The 24,830-nt window shown below is 35.2% G+C and overlaps 1 protein-coding gene across 1 annotated transcript in view; it reads left to right on the top strand.

The window, feature by feature from the left end:
• Positions 1–996: 996 nt before the first annotated feature.
• LOC131043892 (26S proteasome regulatory subunit 8 homolog A) overlaps positions 997–24,830 on the top strand; it is a 43,946-nt gene continuing 20,112 nt past the window's right edge. The window contains exons 1-6 of the mRNA XM_057977122.2: positions 997–1,327; positions 3,540–3,637; positions 11,689–11,913; positions 12,499–12,561; positions 12,710–12,873; positions 18,925–19,081. Coding sequence (XP_057833105.1) covers positions 1,198–1,327; positions 3,540–3,637; positions 11,689–11,913; positions 12,499–12,561; positions 12,710–12,873; positions 18,925–19,081 — 837 coding nt within the window. The 5' untranslated portion in view covers positions 997–1,197. The remainder of the gene's footprint in view (positions 1,328–3,539; positions 3,638–11,688; positions 11,914–12,498; positions 12,562–12,709; positions 12,874–18,924; positions 19,082–24,830) is intronic.

The raw sequence follows: 24,830 nt of genomic DNA, 5'->3' as shown, positions 1-24,830 counted from the left end.
CTAATTTCTTATTTCTGTCTTTATTCAGTAAATTGGGCATTAATTGTGATACAATTTCATGTTTCTCAACACATAAATCAAAACACAACACGTCTTTATTAATTCATTCTTTTGTATACAATCAACATAATTCTTCTGCTTCTAACAGTGTTCTTTATTTCTCTCCTTTCACAATTTAAGGATTATTTGTCCTTCGTCCGTCTTCCCTACGTCCGTCATCCTGGCGCTCATGAAATTCTCGTAAAATTTGCTGTCGTCGGTTCTCCGGGTTTACTTCACCAACGGGTAGGCCCATTGTGTCTGTGCGCCATCCGTGTCTTCCGTTCCTGAGTTCGTCTAGGCAGCGGCGCCAAATGTTTACCTCACTGGGTAAACAGGAAGAATACAGAAACTAAATAGCAATGCACAATGCAATTACAAAGGATGTAGCTTTCCATTAATGTCAAAAGATGTTCATATTATAATCTGTCGTCAACATTACATGTGACACGACTAACATTACATGTCCCCCAACACCCGGAGGTGGTACAATATATGACAGCCGAAGGGGTGCGACACAACCGTCGCGACTCCAACTACCTACCCGTCGGCTAACTAACTGACCGTCGTAACTCATTATTACCGACGACAACATAAACATAATATAACAACATAACATAATGATTATTCCCGACAACAATTGGAACCTTAATTATAACTTTGTAAGAGGATGCAAAGTGGATTTGAAACCATCACTTCTTCATTGAGACCTTTGTTGCACAAGCAACATTATTTTCTAAATTTGGCCTACCAATTGATCTCATGTACTACACAAATTTGTGCAAAAAATTGACCAATTTTGCCCTAATTGACCTTTCACACCTCTTGACATACCCAGTGCACACTAAGATGCGATTGCTAGTTAATTAAATATATTTAATTTAAGAATTGAGATAAAATAAATTTATTATAAACTTACTTTTATGTCAACAACACTACTAAAAAGACAAATACTTGACAGTTGCTTTATTCTGTTCTCTAATTTTGAGGCGGCCCAAATAACTTTCGGTAACCCTCTCAAATCTCTATCCTCGCCAAATTGCCCCACCTCTTTCAAATTTTAATTTGCAATCGAGTTTTGTGAGGGTTTGAGAAGTTGGAGTAATTGAAACTGGAAGACGAGCAGAGACAGCGAAACAACACAAGCCCAATAACAAAATGGTGAAACAAGGCGAGGGTTTGCGTCAATATTACCTGCAGCACATTCATGACCTGCAGCTTCAGGTCCGTCAAAAAACCCACAATCTTAACCGCCTCGAGGCCCAGCGCAATGATCTTAATTCCAAGGGTACGTTAAGTTATTAGATTTTCTACTCTGCAATAAACTTCTTCGTAGAATTGGAAAATATGCCTTGGAGAGACAATAATTATTGTTATTATCGTTTATTCAGTAAACTGTGCCCTTGCGGAAACATTTAGTTTAGATGCCACAGGAAGTTAAGAGTATTATGCTAGAATGAAACCCTCAACTATTGAGGATGTGCCACTTGCTTTGTTAAAAAAAAGAGGTAAATGTAGTTTTGTTGAGGCCACCTCCAAGTGAAGATACCAAATTATTAGATGGATAAGACTCGCTATAAGCATAGAGAAGTTCCACAACATATTACTTGAAACTACTAACGACCACTTTTAATGTCCTGTAGGCTAATTTGACCTGTAAGACATTCAATTGTATAATTTAGTTATATGCATTTGATATGACTGCTTAAAGTAATGTCCTTGCTGTTTTTGATGTTGTTTTCATTCCTTCAACAATTGTTTTACAAGAACTTTATAAGATATAAGAGTAATCATAGTGTTTGGAATTTATTTTGCAGTCCTTTTTGCCTCTCTTTGTTCCAATGCATCATCACATATACCAAGACTACCTTACAAAAGAAAAGATAGATATTAGATGGTAGCCATTCATTAATATAGAAATGGAATAGAAACGAGACTAAATATTTTTTTATAATATCATTTTTTTATCCCCAATCTAGGACGACAATGTTGCACTCTAGGAGTCAACGATGGATATGGCTAGTCTTAAAATGTGAGAGCACAATGACGGAAATGCTGAAGCGAATGAAATGAAAGAGAAAAGAGATTTAGACACCATAACAATGAGACCAAGGTACCCTGGAGAATTTCCTTGTGGGTAAAAATTCCAGCTAATTGCGCATATACGTTCACAATACTTAAAAAATGTCTTATAAGATTAATTCCATAGCCCCTTGTGTTTTCTACAAAGCTTCGATAATGTGTCTAACTTCCCAATAATTTATCAAACACTCCCAAAAAAGCGCTCTGCCCTTGCAACTTCTACAGCAGTTATGACCATTTGATCCAAATTAAGGAATTTGGAGAACAATACGCGGTAGAAATCTGGAGTACTGTGAAACAATTATGCAAAATACAGTTTGGCAAATTCATTAGAGAGATGTAAGCCTGTGCATGCCGTATCCACATACCCAACCACTGAACCTGAACCCAAACTTGTAACTTAGGAAAAAGGTCAAAAAAACTGGGGGGAAAATAAGTTCTTGTCCGTGGACTTAGTTGTACAGGTTCCCGTATATCAGGGGTGACTTTGATTATGCATTTTTTAAAATTTTGTTTAGGTAAATTGTAGTTTATAGAATTTTAAGTTTCTTTCTGTGCTTTATTTTTTCTTTTTAAATTTCTATTAGTTTTCTTTTTTGTTTAGATGCTTTCGTACATTTCCATTTTATTACACTATATTGAAATGTGTTGTCGCTGTAATTTTTAGTTTTATAATTTGGAAATTCCAAAATTTAAAGTTTTGAATTCCAAGAAACTGAACTTGAATCTTGGGCTTCCTGTTGTGCTGTTGCTTTTTCCATCAATATATCATTTGATTTTATTTTTTGTTTATCTTCTTTGTCTCCATTTCCATTTGTATTACATGTTTCTAAATGCTTTGTTTCTGTAAGTTTAAGTTTGTTGAGTTCAAAACTAAATAATATCAAATTCTGAATTTGAAGTTGAATGATTTGATCTGTAGCGATTATTTGTTTCTGAGTTTGTCTTTTGTTAGATTTGTTGTTTTTATGTGATTAGGCTGTATTTTGGTTACAAACTTGTATTTATATGCTTTATTGTTTTGATTTTCTGTTTGTGCATTTCCGTAATTGATAAATACTTAGATTTATGGTAGTAAGTTTGAGTTTGTTGGTTCCTTTATGAATCTCTGCTTTTTGGACAGTTGTGTGAGACCTGGATCATATGGCGTTACTGTAGATATGAAAATATTGATAAATGCATTACTGATGCAGTACTTTCAGCTTTGCAGGCTTGTGATTATAAGATGTAAATCCATGGGCATTGAGCTAATTCAATACCAAAGGATTGGTAGTTCTAATTTTTTCTATTATGATTTGATTTCTGCCTATGCTTATATGATTTGTAATGCTTAAGCTATCAAATTTTGTTGTTTTTTTTCATTTTTTATCTTTTGGAAGCATATATAATTTCACAATTGGCTTTTTTAATTTGAGCAGTAAGGATGCTGAGAGAAGAGTTACAGTTGCTGCAGGAGCCGGGATCATATGTAGGTGAAGTTGTCAAGGTTATGGGGAAGTCTAAAGTATTGGTTAAGGTAATGCAACTTCTAGCTACTTAGTTATAATTTATTATACATACAAGTCACACCACTAAGTGGCATCGAAAATATTTCCACAAATATCTAATCTGTTGAATACACTGAATGTGGATTTGAGCTTTTAAATTGTTTGCATATATTTGGATACCGCATATCATTTATTGTTACTTGTAGTTCTCAATAACTTCTTATCAGGAATTGAGCATGTGCAATATTAGCTACCCTGCTTCAATGGTTGCCTCAAACTTAAGTTACGAGATTTAGAGATTTTCAAGGGTTACTGTGAGATTTTCCAAATTTAAGGATTCGTTTAACACAATTCTTTCTGGTCAATCGTTAAGTACAATGCATTTATTTTTCTTTTTTTTCGTATGTTGGCGTAAATTATGCTCATAATTACATTTTACTAAAATTGACTTAGGATAATGCATTTCATTGTAGTTTGCATATGAGACACTTAGGGGAGTGTGCACATAGGGAAGTTGCTTGTAGGAGAAATTCCACCTTTTGTGGTCTTATCTTGTTATCACATTCTACATTCGGTGGGTGATCCACCTCTTGTGGAATATTTTATTATTTCTCCTACGTACCCTTACCTACCCCTTACCTACCCCTTACCTACCCTTGTATCTCATTGGGCCACATGCCATGCTTGTGTGCTCTCATAGCCTTGGCTTTATAAGCAGGCTCATTTACATTTTATGTAATCCAATTCAATTCAATCCAATCAACTTAGTTAGTTGGGTATTTTGCATCTTGATAGGAATACAGTTTGTTCTTATCAATATTTGTCTCTCTTGTTTGTGCTATCAATTGGACTCTAGATCTTGTCAAATTCTCACATGGTAATTTCTCGGTTCTCCTGTGTCCCTTTGTGCTTCATTTGTTGTGCTTGCAGTATCAGTTAATTAAAAATTTAAACTAGTGCACTATCTTTTTAGGTTAGTCTCAGTTAAACATGCAAAACAGCATAATGCTAGTTTGTATATATAAAAAATACATATCAGCATGTCAATTGGTACAAAATTTCCAATGCCCATGTCTAAACAGCAAGATGTCTTCATTCTTCATAAGAAAATATTTGAATCTTCTATTTAGGTGTGTGTTTCAAATGATCCAATAACTTTTTACTGCATACTCATCATCTAACATTAAATATCAATTTTCTTATCTTGATTTTGTTTTATTGTATTTGATTCGCATACTAAACCTTTTTTCTATCTTCTGTAATGACCCCATTTTAGCAGACATGGATGATTAGCCTATTATTCCGACTCTCGTAGGCTAATGAGTATGTATAGAGGGTCTCTTGAGGCTTGTTTCGTCTCTAGAGTTCAGTATGTTTCGATTTGGCTTTCGTTTGGCATCATTTGGACTTCATTTGCTATACTTACTATTTATAGTCAGAGTTTGTCGAGAAGGACCCCTTTCTATTTTTAGCAGAGCATTTGGTCACATGATGATTAGCGGTGTTGACTCCCATTTCAGGTGGTATAGCAAAATAATAAGTATTTAGGGAGATATTAATGTTTTAATGGCTCATATTATAATTAAATAATAAAAGGGGTCATTATAATGTTATAACTTAAGGGTCCAAGTATCATTAAAAAGGGGGCCAAATGATTAATTATTTTTGAGCGCTTATCCCAAGGTATTAAAAGATAAATATTTGAGATGCAAGTAATAACATTCAAATGTTATTAAATGGGTTAATTGAGAGAAATCGACCCCTTAGTGGGAAAATATAAAAGCCTTGCCTTGGGAAAATTGAACCATTATTGTTGTGCATTTTCCTTCATGAAATCTCTCTGCAAGCAGGAGCCAATGGTTTCAGCAAGCAACCAGCCATTGGAGAACGATAAAATCTTCAGTGTGTAGCCAATTAAGGTGGTGGAATATCCGTTGAAATTGGTATCCAGGAGAGCTTCATTTAGAGGCTCTAATTGTGCTTAATTTGCAAGAATTCTCCCAGGTTTTTGAGCAGATTAAAGGTGGTGTGTAAGCAGACAGTAAGCAGACTGGAGAGCAGAAACAAGGCATCATATCTGCACACCAATTGCACCCTTACCCAGCCGTACACTTTCCTCGCAGCCGTACAACTAGGGCTTGGGCGATTTTGTGCTTGAAGGCACTAAAACATTCTGAATAATTTGGGGAAGGGTCGTGGGGGTTTGTGGAGTCCAGACGCTGCATTGGAGGGCTAATGGAACTCTTCCCAAGGCATAGTTAATCTATTTAATGCTTGCTGTACAGCCTACAGCTGCTGCCATTTCCAGAAAATACAAACGTAAATTGCCCTCCATATTCCGGGTATGAATGTAATGTGAAATATATTTAAAAAAATGATTGAATAAATTCCAATTAGATTGTAGCTGTTAATTCTTCCTGTTATTGCATTTCATTTCATGTTTAATTTTCTGCCTGGCATTGTTATTCATAAAAATCCAAAGAAAAGCCTATTAGCTTCAAAACACCAAATTTGAAAAACAATCAATTACAGCAGTGGAGAAAAAAGGGTTTCTACATCGTCCATGCCTCTTTAATGCATTTTGTCCTCTGATTTCAAAATACATTTTGTTTTGCCTATTTCACTTTCAATTAAATTTTGAAAATCGGTCAAGTTTGTCTGAAATCAATACATGTAGTTATTTGGATAGTTATTGTGTAGTCATTTTTTTTGGAAAGAGGATCTTTGTTTATTTCAGTTTAAGTCAGATGGCTGCCCTGACATGCTTCATGAATAAAATTTGAAGCTTTGATTTAGGAGTGGTTGTTTGCATTGGATTCATTTACCATACGCTTTTGAGTTCTGTTGCATGGGTTGTTCATGTTCCTTTTTCTCAGATCTCCCTATTGAACCCATCATTAGGAAAAGGTAAACCTAATATGTTGGGATCTCAAGAACCTATGTGTTGGACATTTTGTCATTGATGTTCTTGTTAAAGCTTGACCTGTTTGAGGAGCTTGACCAGCTTGTGTGCCTACTCGGCATATGTTAGCTGCTACATCAGCTTCTATGCCATGTCAGCTTTTTGAATCTTCCAAAGTTGATTCCTTCTTATATTTACTTTGTGTATCAGCTTAAATAAATTTTCAACGCACTTGTTTCATGGGAGTTGGAAGTGTTTTATTTTTTGAATTTTAATATGACAGCTTCAGCTATTTGTCAGCAAATCAAATATGACTCCATTGAATGCATAATCTATGTCTTCCTAAATGTTCGGAGTTCATAGTTGGGAGTGGACTTATTTATTTTCTCTCATTGAAGAGTCGGCAGTTTCTGTCAGAGACGCTTTTGCTCTGAATTTTAATATGACAGCTTCAGCTATTTGTCAGCAAATCAAATATGACTCTATTGAATGTATAATCTATGGCTTCCTAAATTTTCGGAGTTCATAGTTGGGAGTGGACTTATTTATTTTCTCTCATTGAAGAGTCGGCAGTTTCTGTCAGAGATGCTTTTGCTCCGAATTTGGTCTTCCTCTTTTATTCTCTTTATTGCTACAGGTGGTGCTATCGTAGGCATTAAGTGTGCCGTGGTCGTTTCCTCTATACTTGGTGTATGCATGCGTTTTTTTCTTGATGAAAAATGATTTCTTATTTGAAATCAAATTTTTTATTAATGGTGCATTTTCTATCTTCCAAGCGCCAGTGTTCAAATAAAAAAATGACTGCTGTGATTCATAAGAGTTGCGTCGTAAGCACTTTATTTTGTAAGGGGCACCATAGTTGGTAATAGAACTGAATTTATGTGCTGGCGGCAACAAAGTTTAGCGACCCTTCTTCTTTTATCTAAAAAGAGTTTGTGGCGTGTGGTTTGCTGAATTGATGAAGTTGTGCGTCTTCATTAAGAGCACAGAAGTTTGTGATTTAAAAAAAAACAAAACACGTATTTTGGAAAATATATGTTTTCGAAGGAGACTCATAGGGAGATGTTTTGTGTGGGAAGTGTGTGAAGTTGTGAAAAGAGGAGGCTGTCGAAAATTTTCTCACGAGCATTTAGAATCACTTTTGGGTGTATTTGAAAGTTGAGATGTGTTGATAATTTTTTTTTGGGGGTTGCTTACCGTAAGAGAAATCTGAAGAATTCGTACATCGTATTCTTTCTAGTGAAGGTTTGCTGTGGATGTTCAGGTGCTGTAGCTGCCATCGACCGTTATTGCCTTGACGAGCTTCCATCCTTGTTCAACTAATTTATACTTAGAGCTTCTATCCTTGTTCAACTATTCTTCCGAATGCAGCGTTTCCGGATGCCCCTACTGTTCTATGGGCTAGGTTCCCACCCCTACTATCTAAAGGGCTAGCAGGCTTATTAATTACTCCTCGAATTAACACACACACACACCCCCCACCCCGGCGGCCCCCCTCAAAAATTCGGCTGGGCCCTGCTATTACACACACACACAGAAGTAGTAATATATTTATTGGAGCCCTTCTATGGTTCATTGCAATTATTCAACACTAGATGGTTTATCCAAATTATGTTTTATACATGCTGCTGCAGTTCAAAGAGGAAGAACAGTTTCATATTTTTTAAACAACCATTGCCTCACATTACATATAAGCAGCATGCATTCAAATAGTTATTGAAGTCATGTGACATAATATTTGTTTCCTTATCATTTTGAAAAGAGTGATTGTGTTGAAATTGGTTCTCTGATCTTTTGTTATTTACTTTTTAGCAAAGAGCGGAAGATTCTATTCCAGTTAACTTAATCATATTATGTTCTATTTTTTGAGAGAAAGCTGGTGAAGTTTTAAAATGCGTGCACCCATCATTTACATGCTTCACATTGTTGATGGACTTCCCTTGTTTTGGTATCATTTATGAGGGTGTGGACCATTGTAAAGAAGCCAGCCTAAAGACATTCAATAATGTGGAAACAAATTACATAAAATATTGGATGTTTGTTATGGAAGATGAATTAGATGCATACTCATTTGCATGTGGCAGTGTCTTATTTGAAGCTAATAATGTATTGCATATTGCATAGATGAGAAAGACAGTGAAGTCATGGGTGGTATTAATGCAGCCACTGAAAAAGTTGTTCTAGAATAAGATATTGTGAGGAAATATAGAGACTGACGTAAGGAATAGAAGAGGGGAGACGGACTATTTGGAACCCTATTAACCATAGTTGGAAAAGGGGACATTATTGGAGATGAATGGCAGCATAAATGTTTGGACTGCATCACTTCTAGTTCAAGCCTTGAGTCAGGGAGTAGGGGCACTGGCTTATGAGAGGAACTGAAGCAGTTTTGGATCATGTTTAGTCAAAGGAAATGAGTAAATTTTTATCAAGAAGGTTGGGAGACCATGTATATGCTTGCAGCAATTTGTATCACACCATTAGTAAAGTGACGAATGCATCTATTTTGAAGAAGATGCATGTTCTAGATGACTCTTATGCTGTTGATGAACATGATTTTGTTTGTGATGAACTCAAGGGTGAATCCTATCACCTTGCTAGTGATGGTGCCATTGAACCAGTTGCTCTTGATGATTCAGAGCTGTTTGATGTAATAAATAAGCCGTAGCCCATGGGGAGATCCAATAGTCTGATCTTTCACCCTTTAAAAACATTTTAAATATTGTTATTTGTTGTGCTCCTAAAAGTTTTTCATTTAATTAATGTGCAATGGTTGCTTGCTGGAAAGCTATTTTGAGATGCTTATTCTATGGAAATTATTTAGAAATGTGAATTTATTCTTTTTAGCCATTTAATCCAAAATACAAGTAAATTTTTTTTAAGTGAACTCAATAACTGTTTATGACTGGTCTTTTAGGAACAAATATTTTTGAATTTTATTCTCAAATTATAGAAACAAAATTTAAGGGAATCAACCCCAATATCTTTGTGTTTTGTGCATGATCTCTTGCATGTTTGTGAATATTCATTTTTTGCCAGTCATATAATGTTGCATTTAATTCCCACATAAAGTTGGTTTTAGTCTTGTGATCATAATGTACATTGTGATATTTATTTTATGGTCAGAACGAGCTTTAATTTGGTTGTTGGACATCTTGAAAGAGATGCCTGTATGGATTTTACAATTTGGTTGTGAATTCTATGAGTACCTCAGTTACTCTGTGCTAGGATTGACTTCCTCAAGACCTGGAATCAGATGAGAATCCCGTGGAAGAAAAAAAATGACAAGAAAGGAGTTCTGAAGTAAAATAAAAAAGACAAAAAAGAGTAAAAACTGTTTTGATCTTTCTTTTAAGTTTGTTATGGTGATCTACCTACTTTAACAGCAGCACAAAAATACTTTATTTACACAATAACTGGTTATGTAAACCATTGGAGCATTATGCTATACAGTGATAATATAATATATATGGATTTCAAGATCTTGAACCTTATATTTGATGTCTGTATAGCACAAGCACACACATTTTCTATGATTATTATGATGGCTTAATCTCTTTGGTTGTTTTAAAGAATTGTGAAAGAGAATTCCAGGCTTATAAGTTGATGAATGATAGGCTTATAAGAGATGAGTAAGGAAGAAATGAATGATGGATGTTGCTATCCTTGATTAATAAAGTGTGAGATAGAGACCTATGAGCTAACCATATCAGTGAGATTTGGAGGCTGCTTCTTTTCTCTGTAACCATGTTGTTTTATCGAAAAGAGGTTCAGCCTGAACATAAATCAGTGTTAAGTGTTTTTTAAATAATTTTCCTAATCGAATCAGTGTATGGTAAGCTTGTTTTCTTTGCTTTTTTGAATTGAAAATGTGGTGAAAGCTGATGAGAATAATGAAAAATTTAGGACTTTCCTATCTTGGATTAATTTGCAGTCACGAGTTGATGAATTTTTTGTTTCTTTTTCCAACGGTGTGATTTTGAGTGTGGATTTGGGAGGAGCAAATGGATTTTCCTTAAGCTGAGGTTCAAAAAGAATTTCTGTGCTGTTCCCATCTTATGGGTCATGGTTACAGGCTTTGATTGGCTCATTTCTGCAAGTTTTGTCACATCCCATAACTTTGAGTTTGGAATTCTTTAACTTAAGATACTTGGCCAACAAAATAAGATGCTGTGAATGCCCAAACTGTAGTTGACTTTTACTTGGTGATTCCTTTACCAAGGTTTGCTTATACTTGAGGTTATGGTTAAAAAAACTCTAGCTAGCATGTAATGCACTGGTCACAATGAGCTGTTTGCACTTAGGAATATTATATGATATTGGAAGGGGAAGTAGTGCAAGCAGAGATTTCCAAATTTAAGCTATAATGTTCTGATCATCCTGTTCATTGTCAACTACTCTAGGGGTTGGTATATTGAGAAATGTAGCCAGTTGGTGCATAGACTATTCTTAGAGATCTTATATTGCATTTATGTGCCCTAATTATGCACCCTAGCCTCAGTGTTACACCATGCTTTAACTGCCAATTCTATCAGTTCATCAGCGTGCTTCAAATAATCTTGTCTCGCTATTGGTAGCAAATGAAACTGCATAAAGTAATATTAACAATGGTTTGATGATGATATTTGCTTGTGAGATCATTATTCCAAGCCATATGTTGCTAAACTGTTTTAGTTCATTGATTTAACTGAAACAGCACTGGATTTATAACTCAAAAACACAGCTAACCATACAAAGACAAGTGCAATTGAAGAGCATTCAACTTTATTTTAGTGATTTTCAGCAAAAGAATCCAATTGTCTATCATGCTAATAACTTCATCCAAGAGTATAATTGGTCTTGTCTATAGCTTTACTGGTATGCACTGGCGTTCCATATTTACACCATTTCTCTCTTTTAATGTGCAATGCAAAGGTTTTTGTCTTTTTATGTAGTTGGCAAAAAGTGGAGTCTGCTGAATGCATTTTAGCAGATAATCAGCAGATTCTCCATTTTTGAATTGGCCAGAGTCATGAAATGCTGTGTTCTTGTTATGTAATACAAACCTGAATCAGTTTCAGAGAATTTGAGTTATTCTTTCTAAACAGTCAAGAGCCTTGGTATTAGCTTGAATTAGTGTTATTCTTTTCAGATAGACAGCAGGTTTGCTAATAAATTGCATTTGGTGATTATTGGCAGGTGCATCCTGAAGGAAAATATGTTGTTGATGTAGACAAGAACATTGATATAACAAAAATTACACCTTCTACAAGAGTAGCTCTTCGAAATGATAGTTACATGCTTCACTTGATATTACCTAGCAAAGTAGATCCTTTGGTGAACCTGATGAAGGTGGAGAAAGTGCCAGATTCTACTTATGATATGATTGGAGGCCTTGATCAACAGATCAAGGAGATCAAAGAGGTATTCTATTTTCAACTATTGTTTAGTAGTCTGCATGGAACATTGTCAATTGATGGAAGCATGTTTTTGATCAGGATATCGTAATCAAACTACATAGCGAAAGAAAAGTTTTTCTGCTCTAATCTTTTTGGTTGGTAGCTCAATGATAGTCTAAAGGCTGAGATATGGATCTCCCACATTGGCTTGAATTACAAGAAACGAGTTACTTGCACTACAAAGCTCCAAAAGCATGGGGAAATAGGCTGTGGGGTAAAAAGTCCAAAGTGGTGATTACATTTGCCATTCCCCTCACCTAATAATAAAAGCTTAGAGGAACTTGTGGGTTAACTCCTTGTCTTGTAATTATTACCAACCTATATGATGAAATAAATTGTCATTGGTGTAAATGATCACTAAAGGAGGTCATCTTGAGATGACTTAAGAACACACACACGGCAAATCCCACACAAATTATAATTCTAAGTCTATTGTCCGTCTCTTTGTCCCATGGCAGTAGGATAACAGGGTGGTGTCCAATAGTGTATCACACTATCGTGTTCGAGTATTTTCAGGTTAGAGTTGTTTAACTTATTAATTCATGTGCAGGTTATTGAACTTCCAATTAAGCATCCAGAACTATTTGAAAGTCTTGGAATTGCACAACCAAAGGTATGTGTTACAGTTGTTATTTTTTTGGCTATTGTCATCAACTCTATAAGATTAGGTTTATAATTTGGTAGGACTTTTTCATATTCAAGATTCAAGGTTTTGGTCTCAGAAGTGTTTTAATGGTTTTTTTTTGTGGTTATTGTTTAAGGGTGTATTGCTCTATGGACCCCCTGGTACAGGAAAGACATTACTGGCAAGGGCAGTTGCTCATCATACAGATTGTACTTTTATCCGAGTTTCTGGTTCTGAATTGGTTCAGAAATATATAGGAGAAGGTTCAAGAATGGTTCGTGAGCTTTTTGTCATGGCAAGGTGCTTATTTATTTTATGTATCAAATAAATTCAGATTTGTGTAAAACTCTTTATGACCTGTTATACATCCTCATATTTTAGAAGTGAGTTTCTCTGAAATGTGCTTATGGGTCACATGATTACAGTTCTAAAATTTAAGACGCAAGTCAATGTGACTGATACAGCTCATAGATATAACGTTCTGATGAAGGGCTTTGAACCTGGATCTTATGTTGACTGATAAAATAACAATTGATTGTTTGATATTAACAAAGGAGAGAATACTCCTGGTATAAGCAATTACAGAAGATCTTTCCATGACGGAAACGATCGAGAACTAAAGACAAAATAGAAAGATACTAAAAAACTAACTAATTGACTCACATAAAAGTTACTAAAAACTAACGAAACGACTTAAATGACCATTATAGCTAAATATAACAATATTATTTTGATACCCTCCCTTAATGGTCATTCTACTAACTACCATGCATAGGACTCATGATTTGTTGGTCTTTTGGCCATGAATGCATAGAAGGCAGACGACTTCTTTTTCGAACGCTCTACGACATGAGCCTGCTGTTGAGACCCTTCTTGGTTGGATTTTTGATCAGCCATCAGCTTATGCAGAACTTCATATGACTAAGTTTACCACAATAGTGACATGTGATATTCTTTTTGGAACTCTCCTTAGATTTGCCTTGTCCTTTCTGCTAAGTGGACTTGCCTTTGCCTTTGCCTTTGCCTTTGGCAGTAAAGGCCTGTTCTACATTGGCTGTCTCGTTGCTGCTACCAAATTGCTTCTTCCACCTGTTTTGTTGCAAGAGCTTATTGCACAGCTCATCAACTTTAAGTTCAACATTAGTGGATGTAATGTTGAGAGTTTTGATGAAGTGCTTATAGGATCACTTTAAGATTTTCAGTGTGATAACCACCATATGCTCTTCTTCCATCTTGTGACCAATGGCTTCCAGTTGCTCACGAATGTCTTTGATCTTCATGAGATGATCCTGCAAAGACATCTTGTCATCCATCATAATTGAGTTCATGTTCTTAAGGAAGAAAGCTCCGCCTTTATCTGATTTCTTGTGCAGATCCTTCAAGTGAATCCAAATTTGTGCATTAGTCTTGCTAGATGACACTTCTAGAAGCGTCTCATCGGTGATTGCTAACATGAGCAACATAACCACTTCATGGTTATGCTCATCAAACTTGTCTTGGTTTTTGTTTGCCATTGTGGGATGAACAAAATTACCCAAAGCAATCTGATCTAGGCACTAGTACCAAAAAATTGTGAGCATCCTCTGTTTCCAAGCATTGTAATTCTTGCCGTTGAACCTCTGAGTGCCTTCCAACATGATGTTGGGTAATGGAGTCATCCCTCCCGTTATTCAGAGGCACGAAAAATGAGATAAAAAATCAGCTTCTCAAATACCTTCAATTTTAGTTGATAAAAAATTGGAAAAAAATTGAAACCCACGATTTTTTTTTTTTTTAAATTGTACAAATCTTTTGAATACCCATGTTTTGGAAAATCGCTTTAAACCTTCATAATTGAAAATCCATTATTTTGCCAAAAATCTTCAGAAAAACTAGGTCAAAAGCCCTACATTTCTTTGGAGAAAAATAGCAAGTGCAAAAACTTAGTACTTTTGCAGAAATGCCGTTTATCCTAGAAACCTTAGGCTTGACCCCAAAACACTGCAAAAAATTGATAATCAAAATCGTGCAAAAAATCTCTTGCTGAAGCAAACCCTAGTCTGAGTAAAAATCAGAAAATTTGCAAAAACAAATAGCAAGAGACAATGATTTTATCCAAAAATCGTCAAAAAGATTTGTCGAAGACAGAGAGACATGGTTTTGTCCAAAAATCGTTAAAAAGTTACTACAAAACAGAATCATGATTTTGTGGAAAAATTGTCAAACTCTAGGTGCGAGGCTGTAGGCAAAAATCACACATGATGTGAAAAAATTGTCAAAAACCCTCGTTTTTATTACACAAGTAATTGGTAAATAATTGAATGAATTAAATGAATGATCGAAACATCATTTATAGAGTTACAAGATTGATGTTTCTATTAAGAAACAAGGGATAACAGAAGTAAAATTATAAACTACTAATATTTACAATATAACACAATATTGACCATTTTCAGCTTCAGTTTACCGTTGTTTATTTTAGAAACATCGAATATTTTAACAGTTTTGTATCCAAAAAGTAAAAAAAAAACCACAATTTTGTTGAAAAATCGTCAAAATAGCAACACCCTCAAACATAGGAATAGAGAACCCTTAAAAGGGAATTTGCAGAAACGATGATTTTTGTTCAAAAAATGCCAAAAACATGAAACCCTAGCTGCTCAGGAATTGCTCAAAATACTAAGAAAAATGCTATGATTTTGTGAGAAAATCATCCAAAAAAGAACCCATGATTCTGTTAAAGAGATTTACACATGGCCCTGGAACAGTGAACAAAAGCTTTAGGTGGCCAGAAAACGGCCATTAGAAAACTCTCACGCGATCAAAAAACAACCATGAAAACGTTCTGCAACGCAGATGCTGAGCTAGTCATGGAAGAAAATCAGACAAATCTGTGAACTTTTGATAGTGCTGCAAGGTGCATCTTGTGGTAAAAGAGCAGGCGAAGGCCCCAAAAAAATCCACACAATTTGAAGATTCAACATGATTTCTACAAGGTGAAGATTTGACTTGATTTCTGCAAAAGATCCGACTTGATTTCTTCAAGAAAAAACCTTCAAATTTTGAAGTTCAGAATGCCCACATTTTCCAATAGACAAAATTGATAAAAAACTGGTCAAGATTTCCAAAGAAGAAAATGGCATGATTTTTATTTGAAAAAAATCGATCAAAATAACTTCTAAAAGTTTCATTGAAATTTCTAGGTAAATGTACCACAATTTTTTTTATTAAAAAATTCACTAAAAAAAGAACCTATGCTCTGATACCATGAAATGATAATTGATTGTTTGATATTAACAAAGGAGAGGGATACTTGTTATATAAGCAATTACAGAAGATCTTTCCAGAACAGAAACGATTGAGAACTGAAGAAAGAGAGAAAGATTCTAAAAACTAACTAATTGACTTACATAATAGAAAGCTACTTAAAACTAGCTAAACGATTTAAATGACCATCATAGCTAAATATTACAATATTACTTTAATAATTGACAATAGCGGCTTTGTTAATTTATTTTAACCCAGAGCATGCTTAAAATTAGATTTGATGGCCACCATCTGTTTTAACCAGGGGTCTTTTGGTATGCACATCCAGTTCATTGTTTGTTTTGGTGTGCGGCCCTTGTAGGCCAATGCAGGAATTTTTTTCCCTATGGCTGGATGTATAATATTAATAATTCATCTTTCCTGGCCAGTTAAGGAAATTTAATCCTCCACAATTACTATAAGCAAATACCTTGGTTCTTGTCATTGATGTGTGCTCATTTAGAAGTCTCATGTGTGGTAATATAACTTTCATGCTAGAGGGCTTTTTTAATTAGGAGGGGTAATTAGTAACTTGAATCCAATTTAACCATTTTTTCAATTTGTTGGGAACTTTAGTGGTAATATACTCACAATGTTGCATGCATTTTCCAGCTGTGGATCAAGGTCTGGAAATGCTCCAACAACTTGACGTGATAGGATAGCAGTTAATATATGAAGAATAAAGATGCATAAATTTTTGAAGTTACATATTATGGAATCACTGCCTTTAGTAATAGAAATTTTTAATTTGTAATATCATCAAGTGCTGAACTGTGGAATCTCACAAAGAACACACCTTCTTAGAAGATAAAGCAGAAAACAATTAGGAGGGGTAATTAGTAACTTGAATCCAATTTATCCATTTTTTCAATTTGTTGGGAACTTTAGTGGTAATATACTCACAATGTTGCATGCATTTTCCAGCTGTGGATCAAGGTCTGGAAATGCTCCAACAACTTGATGTGATAGCAGTTAATATATGAAGAATAAAGATGCATAAATTTTTGAAGTTACATATTATGAAATCACTGCCTTTAGTAATAGAAATTTTTAATTTGTAATATCATCAAGTGCTGAACTGTGGAATCTCACAAAGAACACACCTTCTTAGAAGATAAAGCAGAAAACAATTTGAAGATTCTTTTATTTGCCCTTCTAGATTTTTTAAGTACTCTGAAATACTGGCTGTCAAGAGTTGGTATCGTGAGAAATTTTTTACACATTCCAGAAAGTTTCTCCAACATAGTCATTACATGGGTCTCGTGAGTAGTCTCTAGATGAAAACTACAGGTATCAATCATCATTAGAAGTAACTTGCATGAAGTCAAATAATGTGGGTCTCCCAATAGCTAAGAAAAATCTTATCTCTGTAGAAGATTCATTCATGTTAATAAAAATTGCCAGAAATCTTTATAATGACTCATGAAGGATGTGGATCTTGACTCTCAAGAAATTCTATATCAACCTCAACCATCAAAATTCAATAGATTGCAAATGGTAGCTAGTCTATAAATTCACTTGCTAGCACACATGTGATGTTATTGGATGGCATTCTAATATATTTAAAATACCAATGTATAATTTGATTGTTTAAATTGAGATGGGCTAGTGTCACCTGTCTCTCCTTCATGGTTGCTGTTGTTCAGCTTTAGTTCATCTATGTAGGAACATATATTATGTTTAGCATCGAGTATATAGATTTTCCATCACAAGGATAGTTTTGGAATTATCATGAAAAATAATTCCTTGATATCTCTTGTTTAGTTATAATTCTTGTAATCCCACACTTTTATGAGTAATTCCACTAATTCAATTTTAGTCACTAGCATTGGCAAGCCCTGCAGCTCACATTTTAACCCTCACCACCTGTTTCCTTATCATAGAAATGTATCTTTCTTGTTGTAGTTAGAACTCTTACTGGAGAGCTTTTATACAAGGGGTTAAATGATTTGAAATCTGCAAGCACTTAGATTTGGGTTAGACATTCATTTACCTGGATTACTTATTGTGTGACAAACTGGCTATGATCTCTTGAGACACATCAAAATAACCTGAAATTCTTGTTGCTAATTAGGGTAACCAGTCCAGTTGCACGTATATATATATATATATATATATCAAAGGATCTATTTTACTTGCATCTTAGCAGTTAGTAGGTTATCCAATGATCCTATTTGCCATATGTTGAAGTGTTTGGAAGCTAAACTGTAATCATTATGATGAGAACTAGAAGCAAATGGGGTCTTAGGGGATGTGTTGCAAGCAGCAATGTTGGGAATTAAACGATGATAATGTGGTCTGTGAGAAAGTGAGTGTGTGAATAACAGACAGGAAGTTTGGTAGATGGAAAATAGATGGTCTGGGATAATGATTTTTTATTTATTTTTTGTTATAAAAGTAGTACATAATTAGATCAGTTCATAAGAAACATAACAACAACGAGAATTTTAATTACTCTTTAGAAGCAGCGTCTGCTCATATTAGTGATTTCTGTCATATAGTAAATTATTTAGGATGTCAGTGAGAAAGTGAGGAAAACATGATGTTGATATTCGGGAGATGTGAAATAGGAGTTTGGCTTTGTGAAAATTTGGCAGGAAGTATAGAGCAGGGGATGATTGAAAATTTGAAATAATTATGCTTTGAAAGCTTGAAGTGCCTGTTCTGGTGATTGGTATCATATTTTTGGTATTTTCCATCTCTTCAATCTTGTTATCAGCTGCTGCCAGACTGACTTATTAAAGCACATTGCTCTTTACTTGGACCTCATATATTTTCTTGAAATCAAGTGGTCAGTCTGGATCCACTGTTAATTAAAATTGTTGTATATGTGACTATGATTATTTTCTTGAAGTAAATTGTCTAGTTTTGGTTCGATTTAAATTAAATAAGCTCTGGATCCCGGCTGTAGTTTTTCTTACATTTTACTGCCCTCTTGGAACTTGAGCATAACAGGAATAAATACAATTGTTAGAATTATATAGCATTCTTAATTTGATCTTTGTTTGTTTTATGAACATGGAGACTGTCATGTCTGAATTTTTTTCCTGTTATTCATATTTGCAGAGAACATGCTCCTTCCATAATCTTTATGGATGAGATTGACAGCATAGGGTCTACTCGAATGGAGTCCGGATCTGGCAATGGTGATAGTGAAGTGCAGAGAACTATGCTTGAGTTGCTTAATCAGCTTGACGGGTTTGAGGCATCTAACAAGATTAAGGTATTGCTTCTAATCTTGATAAAAAATTAGCTTTCCTTCTAGATATTTGTTGAAATTAATTCCATGGATTAGTAGTTCCTCGGTATGAATGATGGGTAACTCAGAGACTGACCAGTACATGATTTGAAATTTCTCTGGTTCCCACACTCTGAAAATCATTTATAGATTGAATTCTGATCCTACTTCATATGATAGTACTTGAATGTGGATTATACTGAATTAGTGTCCATATGTAATGGGAAATGAAACATGAACAAATAATTTAATTGAAATTCAGACAAACACATAAACACAATGCATTTTTACTCTGGAAACCTTCTGTAGGGAAAACCAACTTGGTAGTTATATGTTATGGGAAATGAAACATGAACAAACAACAAATTCAAACAAACACATTAACACAATGAACTTTTACTCTGGAAACATTGCTGTGAGGAAAACCAACTTGGTAGTTATATGTTATTGGAAATGAAACATGAACAAACAATAAATTCAAATTCAAATTAATGCATTAATACATTCAACTTTTACCCTGAAAACCTTGCTGTGGAGCAAACCAGCTTCATGGTGCAAATAATCACCACCTTTCCTCCTTCAGCTTGGGAAATTATAAAGAACACAAATTTGGAGTGTGGTTATAGTGATTTGGTACTGCTACAGCTTTTTGAAACTCTTCATTAGTTCATGGGTTTCACATACTTACTTACCTCTAAGTTACTATCAGCTTGCTTTCTACATTCGTGCCTTTACCTGTGTGTTATCTTCTTATTTAAACCAGTGTTAAAGTTGTCCATTCATGCACTGAAGAACTCCCTACTATGGGGAATATGAAGTGAGCAATTTCCTTGGTTGTTTTATGAACTTGTTATTGTTTTGATAAAAAAGTGCTTGTTTTCAGGATAAAATTGCCACTTCCATGAATGGAACTGTCATTGGTGCATATGGAACTGACATTGCCACAAACAAAACTGCCATTATTGAAGAGCTGTCACATTCACTTACAAGACCACCCATAGCACAAATGAAACTGCTGGTTTGAGGGACTACAAATAGAACCATCTTATTGTTTGTAACTACTTAGAAATCTTGGTTTTTGGCTTAGTGTGATGTTTATCCTGATCCTTATGGATTGAACCTCTCTTTCTTGGAAGGCTCTATGTCCACAAAAGCCTAATTTTTCAATAGGTGTGGGAAGATGGCCCCCACTTTCTCCCTGGTGTACTATTTCACTTGTCATGGGGTCTTACCTTGATTACAACTGATCAAGACTCGTTTGGCTTTTGCATCATTTCTCTTAGATTTCTTTTGCACATGTGTCCTCCTCTAACTTGTTTTGTGTATCCAAGACAAACGTCTTTAAATGGAGTTTATTAGTTACTCTTTTTTCTCTTCATTGGTGTGGAAGCTTCATAAAGATGCAAGCTTTCATGATGATTATTAAACACGTTGTCATGAAAGAAGGCAAATCAAGCTTGAATGTATTGTTCCAACCTACTCCATGATGATGAATAGCCTATATTCAAGTAGCTTTCTATTTCTTAATATTATTAAGAATCTCATTTCTGAAGTAAAGTCATACCTTATAACCCACCTCTTGGAAGTTTGCCTTGATGATGCTGGTCACGTATTCCTTTGTCCATGGTTTGAAACTTTCATAGTCGTTCTTGAAACTTGAAATGGATTTGCTTGATCATCTGAGTGAATTTGATTGCTGTTGTGATCTCTGAATCACTTCTCTCTTTTGCTGTTTAGATGTAAAATCAAGTGAATTAGTAGGCAAATAACCCAAACATGCTTCAAAAGGGGACTGCCTATATACATTTTATGTTCTTGGATTCCTGTTGCGTACATTCTTATGAGTTGCACCAAGGTTCTATTAACCATTCTTGTTATCCCGTTAGGTAGATGATGAAGGCTGTGGTTCTTTTCAATTTGGTGTCTATTTTGCTCCACAAGGTGGTCCTAAATTTCCCCTCAAGATTTGTAATCTCTATCTGAAACAATAGACGTCAAACAAAAATGCGCCCAAGTTATTGAAGAATAATTCAATTGCTTCATGGCCATTGATTTTCTTTTTATGTGGTTACATGTTTTGCTAAATCTACCCATAATCACATTAAGATAATCATATGATGCTTTTATATTGGTAATACCCCTAAAACTTATAGAAATTCATTTCCTATGGCCTATTAGGAATAGCTTGAGTTGTGTGCAGTTCTTAACTACTGGCACAATGTAACATACACCCTTTAGTCAATTTAGTATCATCTTGCATTTTAGGTGAAAAGTTTGACCTTTACAACTTTGCTATTGTTTTGCCAACTCCGAAGTGATCTGAAAGTTTGGAAGTATCTGCTTTCCTTGTGAGGAAAAGTCTTACCTCTGTTGGAGCACACCATATAGCTTGAGTTTTGTACAGATCTTAACTACTTGCACAACATAACGTACACCCTTTAGTGAATTTAATATTGCCTTGTATCTAAGGTGAATAGAATAACCTTTATAATTTTTGTTTTGTTTTGCCAACTCCTTAGTGATCTGAAACTTTGGAAGTATTTGCTTTCCTTGTGAGTAAAAGTCTTTCCTCCTTTGGAGCACACCATATATATTGAGTTTTGTACAGTTGTTAACTACTTGCACAAGATAACATACACCCTTTAGTGAATTTAGTATCATCGTGCACTTTAGATGAATAGATTACCCTTTACACTTTTGCTATTGTTTTGCCAATTTTAAAATGATCTGAAACTTATAAGTATGTGCTTTCCTTGTGAATAAAAATCTTTCCTCCTTTGGAGCATACCATTCGGCCATCTTGTAAAGTAGCCCATTTCTGAGGTAGAAATCATTGTAATGTTCCCTTTTTGAAATGGGATTTAATAATAAATTAAAATAAAAAGTAAAATATATTAATTAAAATTTATTAAGTTTAATAAATAGTCAAAAGGCATGGAATGAAGAGTTGTGAGTCCTTCAAACATGAGATGTAAAAGGGAGATAATTTCATTGAAGGACACCCATTCATCAATTAATAATCAATTGAAGGAGGAGCAATCAATCAGTTTGGAAATAAATAATTATTTTCAAAAGACAGCAATTAAGGATGAATAGTTGACAAGGGTAGAAATCGTGAAAGCTGAGTTGCTGATTTGGAATCAGAGTCGGTATCGTGTACGTGGGTATGATGTGTCTCTATGTCAATTTTTTTTGTGGCTGGGTATTGTTGTGACCATTTCACAACATCGCCCCATTAAAATGGGGACCCCCTCTTTTTGCTTTTGTTTTGCCTGTTCTTCTCTCTGCTTTTAGGGTTTTGAGTGAGTGAGTGAGTTGTCTGGGCTAGGGTTAAGCCTTAGGGGTTTCTTTTGGATATTTTCAAGCCGAGTCCAATCAAATTTTGAAGGTTATTACGCATCCTCCCGAAGATTGTGATTTTTGAAATAAGATGAGCCTGTCAGGAAGTCAGATATGTCTTAGGTTAGGTCTAGTCAGGGTTTTTTTTGATGGAAAATTCAAATTTTGTCTAAGTGTTAGCATTTTGAAGATGGAATTGTATATTCTTGCCTAGGTAAGTTTTGATCAAATTTTGGAGGCGAGATGATGCCTGAAACAGAGAAATCGCTCTTGTCCTTCATTGGAGGCTCAGGGCGAATTTCATTCTAAGTGCAATTTCTTGTTTGCGAAGGCTTGCTAACTGGTTCCCGGCCTTAAAAATGACCTAATTATGCCTTGTGAAATGATTGAAGATCTAAATTGTGGATATTTTAGCTTAGAAAAGGTAAAATCGCTCCTGTCCCTCTCCCAGGGACCAAGGCAAAAATGTTTTTTAGTGCATTTTGGTCTTTGATTTTTTTAATTTGTTTTGTGCAGGGTCTCCAGGGGAGCTAATTGGACGTGACTTGACGATTTTAAGGATTTTGAAGGTTTAAAAATGATGAAATTTGAAGGTTTAGGAAGAATTCGCCCCTGTCCTTCCCTGAAGGACTAGAGCGATTTTCTTTATACATCCCTTTTTGGACCTTTTTCGGACTTGAACTCTTGTTCATAGCTTGTAACAGGATGATATCTTCCCTAGCAAAGAGATTTCGAGATGAAAAGCGAAAAGATTTGGCCTAGAGGGCAAAATGCGCTCCTGTCCCTCACTGAAGGACCGGAGCTTGAGTTTCAAAATTTGCATTATCCTTGCAAGATTAAAGTGATTTTACGATTTGAAGAGGCCAAGGGAAGTGTGTTCTGTCCGTTGAATATAATTTGAGTGGGCCACAAAGGAGGGAATCAACCCAAAAGGCAACAATTGCTCCTGTACCTCACCAAAGAACCAGAGCGATTTTCTAACAAGGCAAATCTCTTGAAAAGGTAAGGCAAGTTTTGTATTTGAAATGAATGAAAGAGGGTGTAATTGGTCCATTGAAGATAATTTCGAAGGATAGCAAAGCACAGATAAGTTCATAATTGCAAAATCGCTCCTGTCCCTCTCCAGGGGACCAGGGCGAAAGATCTAAAGGACTACTTCTTCTCTCCAAATTGGGACGAACCTAGGCCAAGGCACAAGTTTGGAATGATACTTGAAGTGCTTCGGGGTGAAATGGAGTTGCAAGGACCACAAACTTCGATGACAATTGGCTAAAGCGCTCCTGTCCCTCACCAAGGGACCAGGGCGAAATCCCCACATATGCCTATTTGCCTAACATTTTGAAATGCTATTTTTTTGTTTCCAAGACTCAAGAAGGAGTGGGGAATGATGTTTTATGCTTTGAAGGTAATTGGAGGTTGATGTGATTAAGAGTTTGTACCATGAACTAGAAGGCGCTCCTGTCCTTCACTGGAGGACCAGGGCGATTTTTGTAAAACCAATAATGTCCCTCCAAAACCACGCCAAGACAAGGTGATGCAAGATGAGGAATGTCTTTTAAAAAATGGTGAACAAGGAATTGCTTCCAAAAATTGACAATCCTAGGCTCAAATGTAAAAATCGCTCCTATCCTTCACTGGAGGACCAGGGCGAAAATCTTGGGAGAGCCTATTTTGCCTTGAGGAAACGAGTTAAGCATGCATAGAATGAACAATGGAGATCATTGCTTACCCCCCAACTTGAATTGGCAATTTAAAAGATAAAGATCAAGGACAAAAGTGAAAAATCGCTCCTGTCCTTCACCAAGGGACCAGGGCGAAACTATCCTAAGGCATGTTCCTTCTAAAAGCCAAGTGAATTAAACTCGAGACTCCTATAAAAAAATGCCATTTTGGACACCTAGGATGAAGTTTTGAACGTGGAAACAAAAGATGCAAGGCTTAAAGTACAAGAGCGCTCCTGTCCCTCTCCAAGGGACCAGAGCGAAGTTATCAACATTCATTATTTTTTGCCTTATTTTAGCAAATCGCACTAGATGCCAAGTTCGCTAAAAAACTTCGAAATATTTTAAAATTTTTAATTAAATTGGCATTTAATGAAAAGCGCATAGCATTTAATAATTAATTTTAAGCCTTGGAAAATCGTTTTTTTAAATTAATTGAGGCATTTGAAATTAATTATTATTAAATTAAAATTAAAAGATAGAGCGCTTGAGGTATCATTTTCATTGCTTAATTAAGTCGGCCTTCTTCTTTTATTAATTTTTTGTTTATTTTGGCCTATTTTCACCAAGTCGGCCTATGGGAAAATGAAGTGGTGAGCGCCTATATAATAGGGGTGTGTTGAGCGATTTTAATCAATCATTCATTCATTGTATCAAGTGCGATTTGGAGAAGC

The sequence above is a fragment of the Cryptomeria japonica genome, chromosome 3 (assembly GCF_030272615.1).
Source record: "Cryptomeria japonica chromosome 3, Sugi_1.0, whole genome shotgun sequence".
Classification (NCBI taxonomy): Eukaryota; Viridiplantae; Streptophyta; class Pinopsida; order Cupressales; family Cupressaceae; genus Cryptomeria; species Cryptomeria japonica.
Note: the sequence above shows the minus strand (reverse complement) of the source record. Positions and strands in the feature narration are given on the sequence as shown.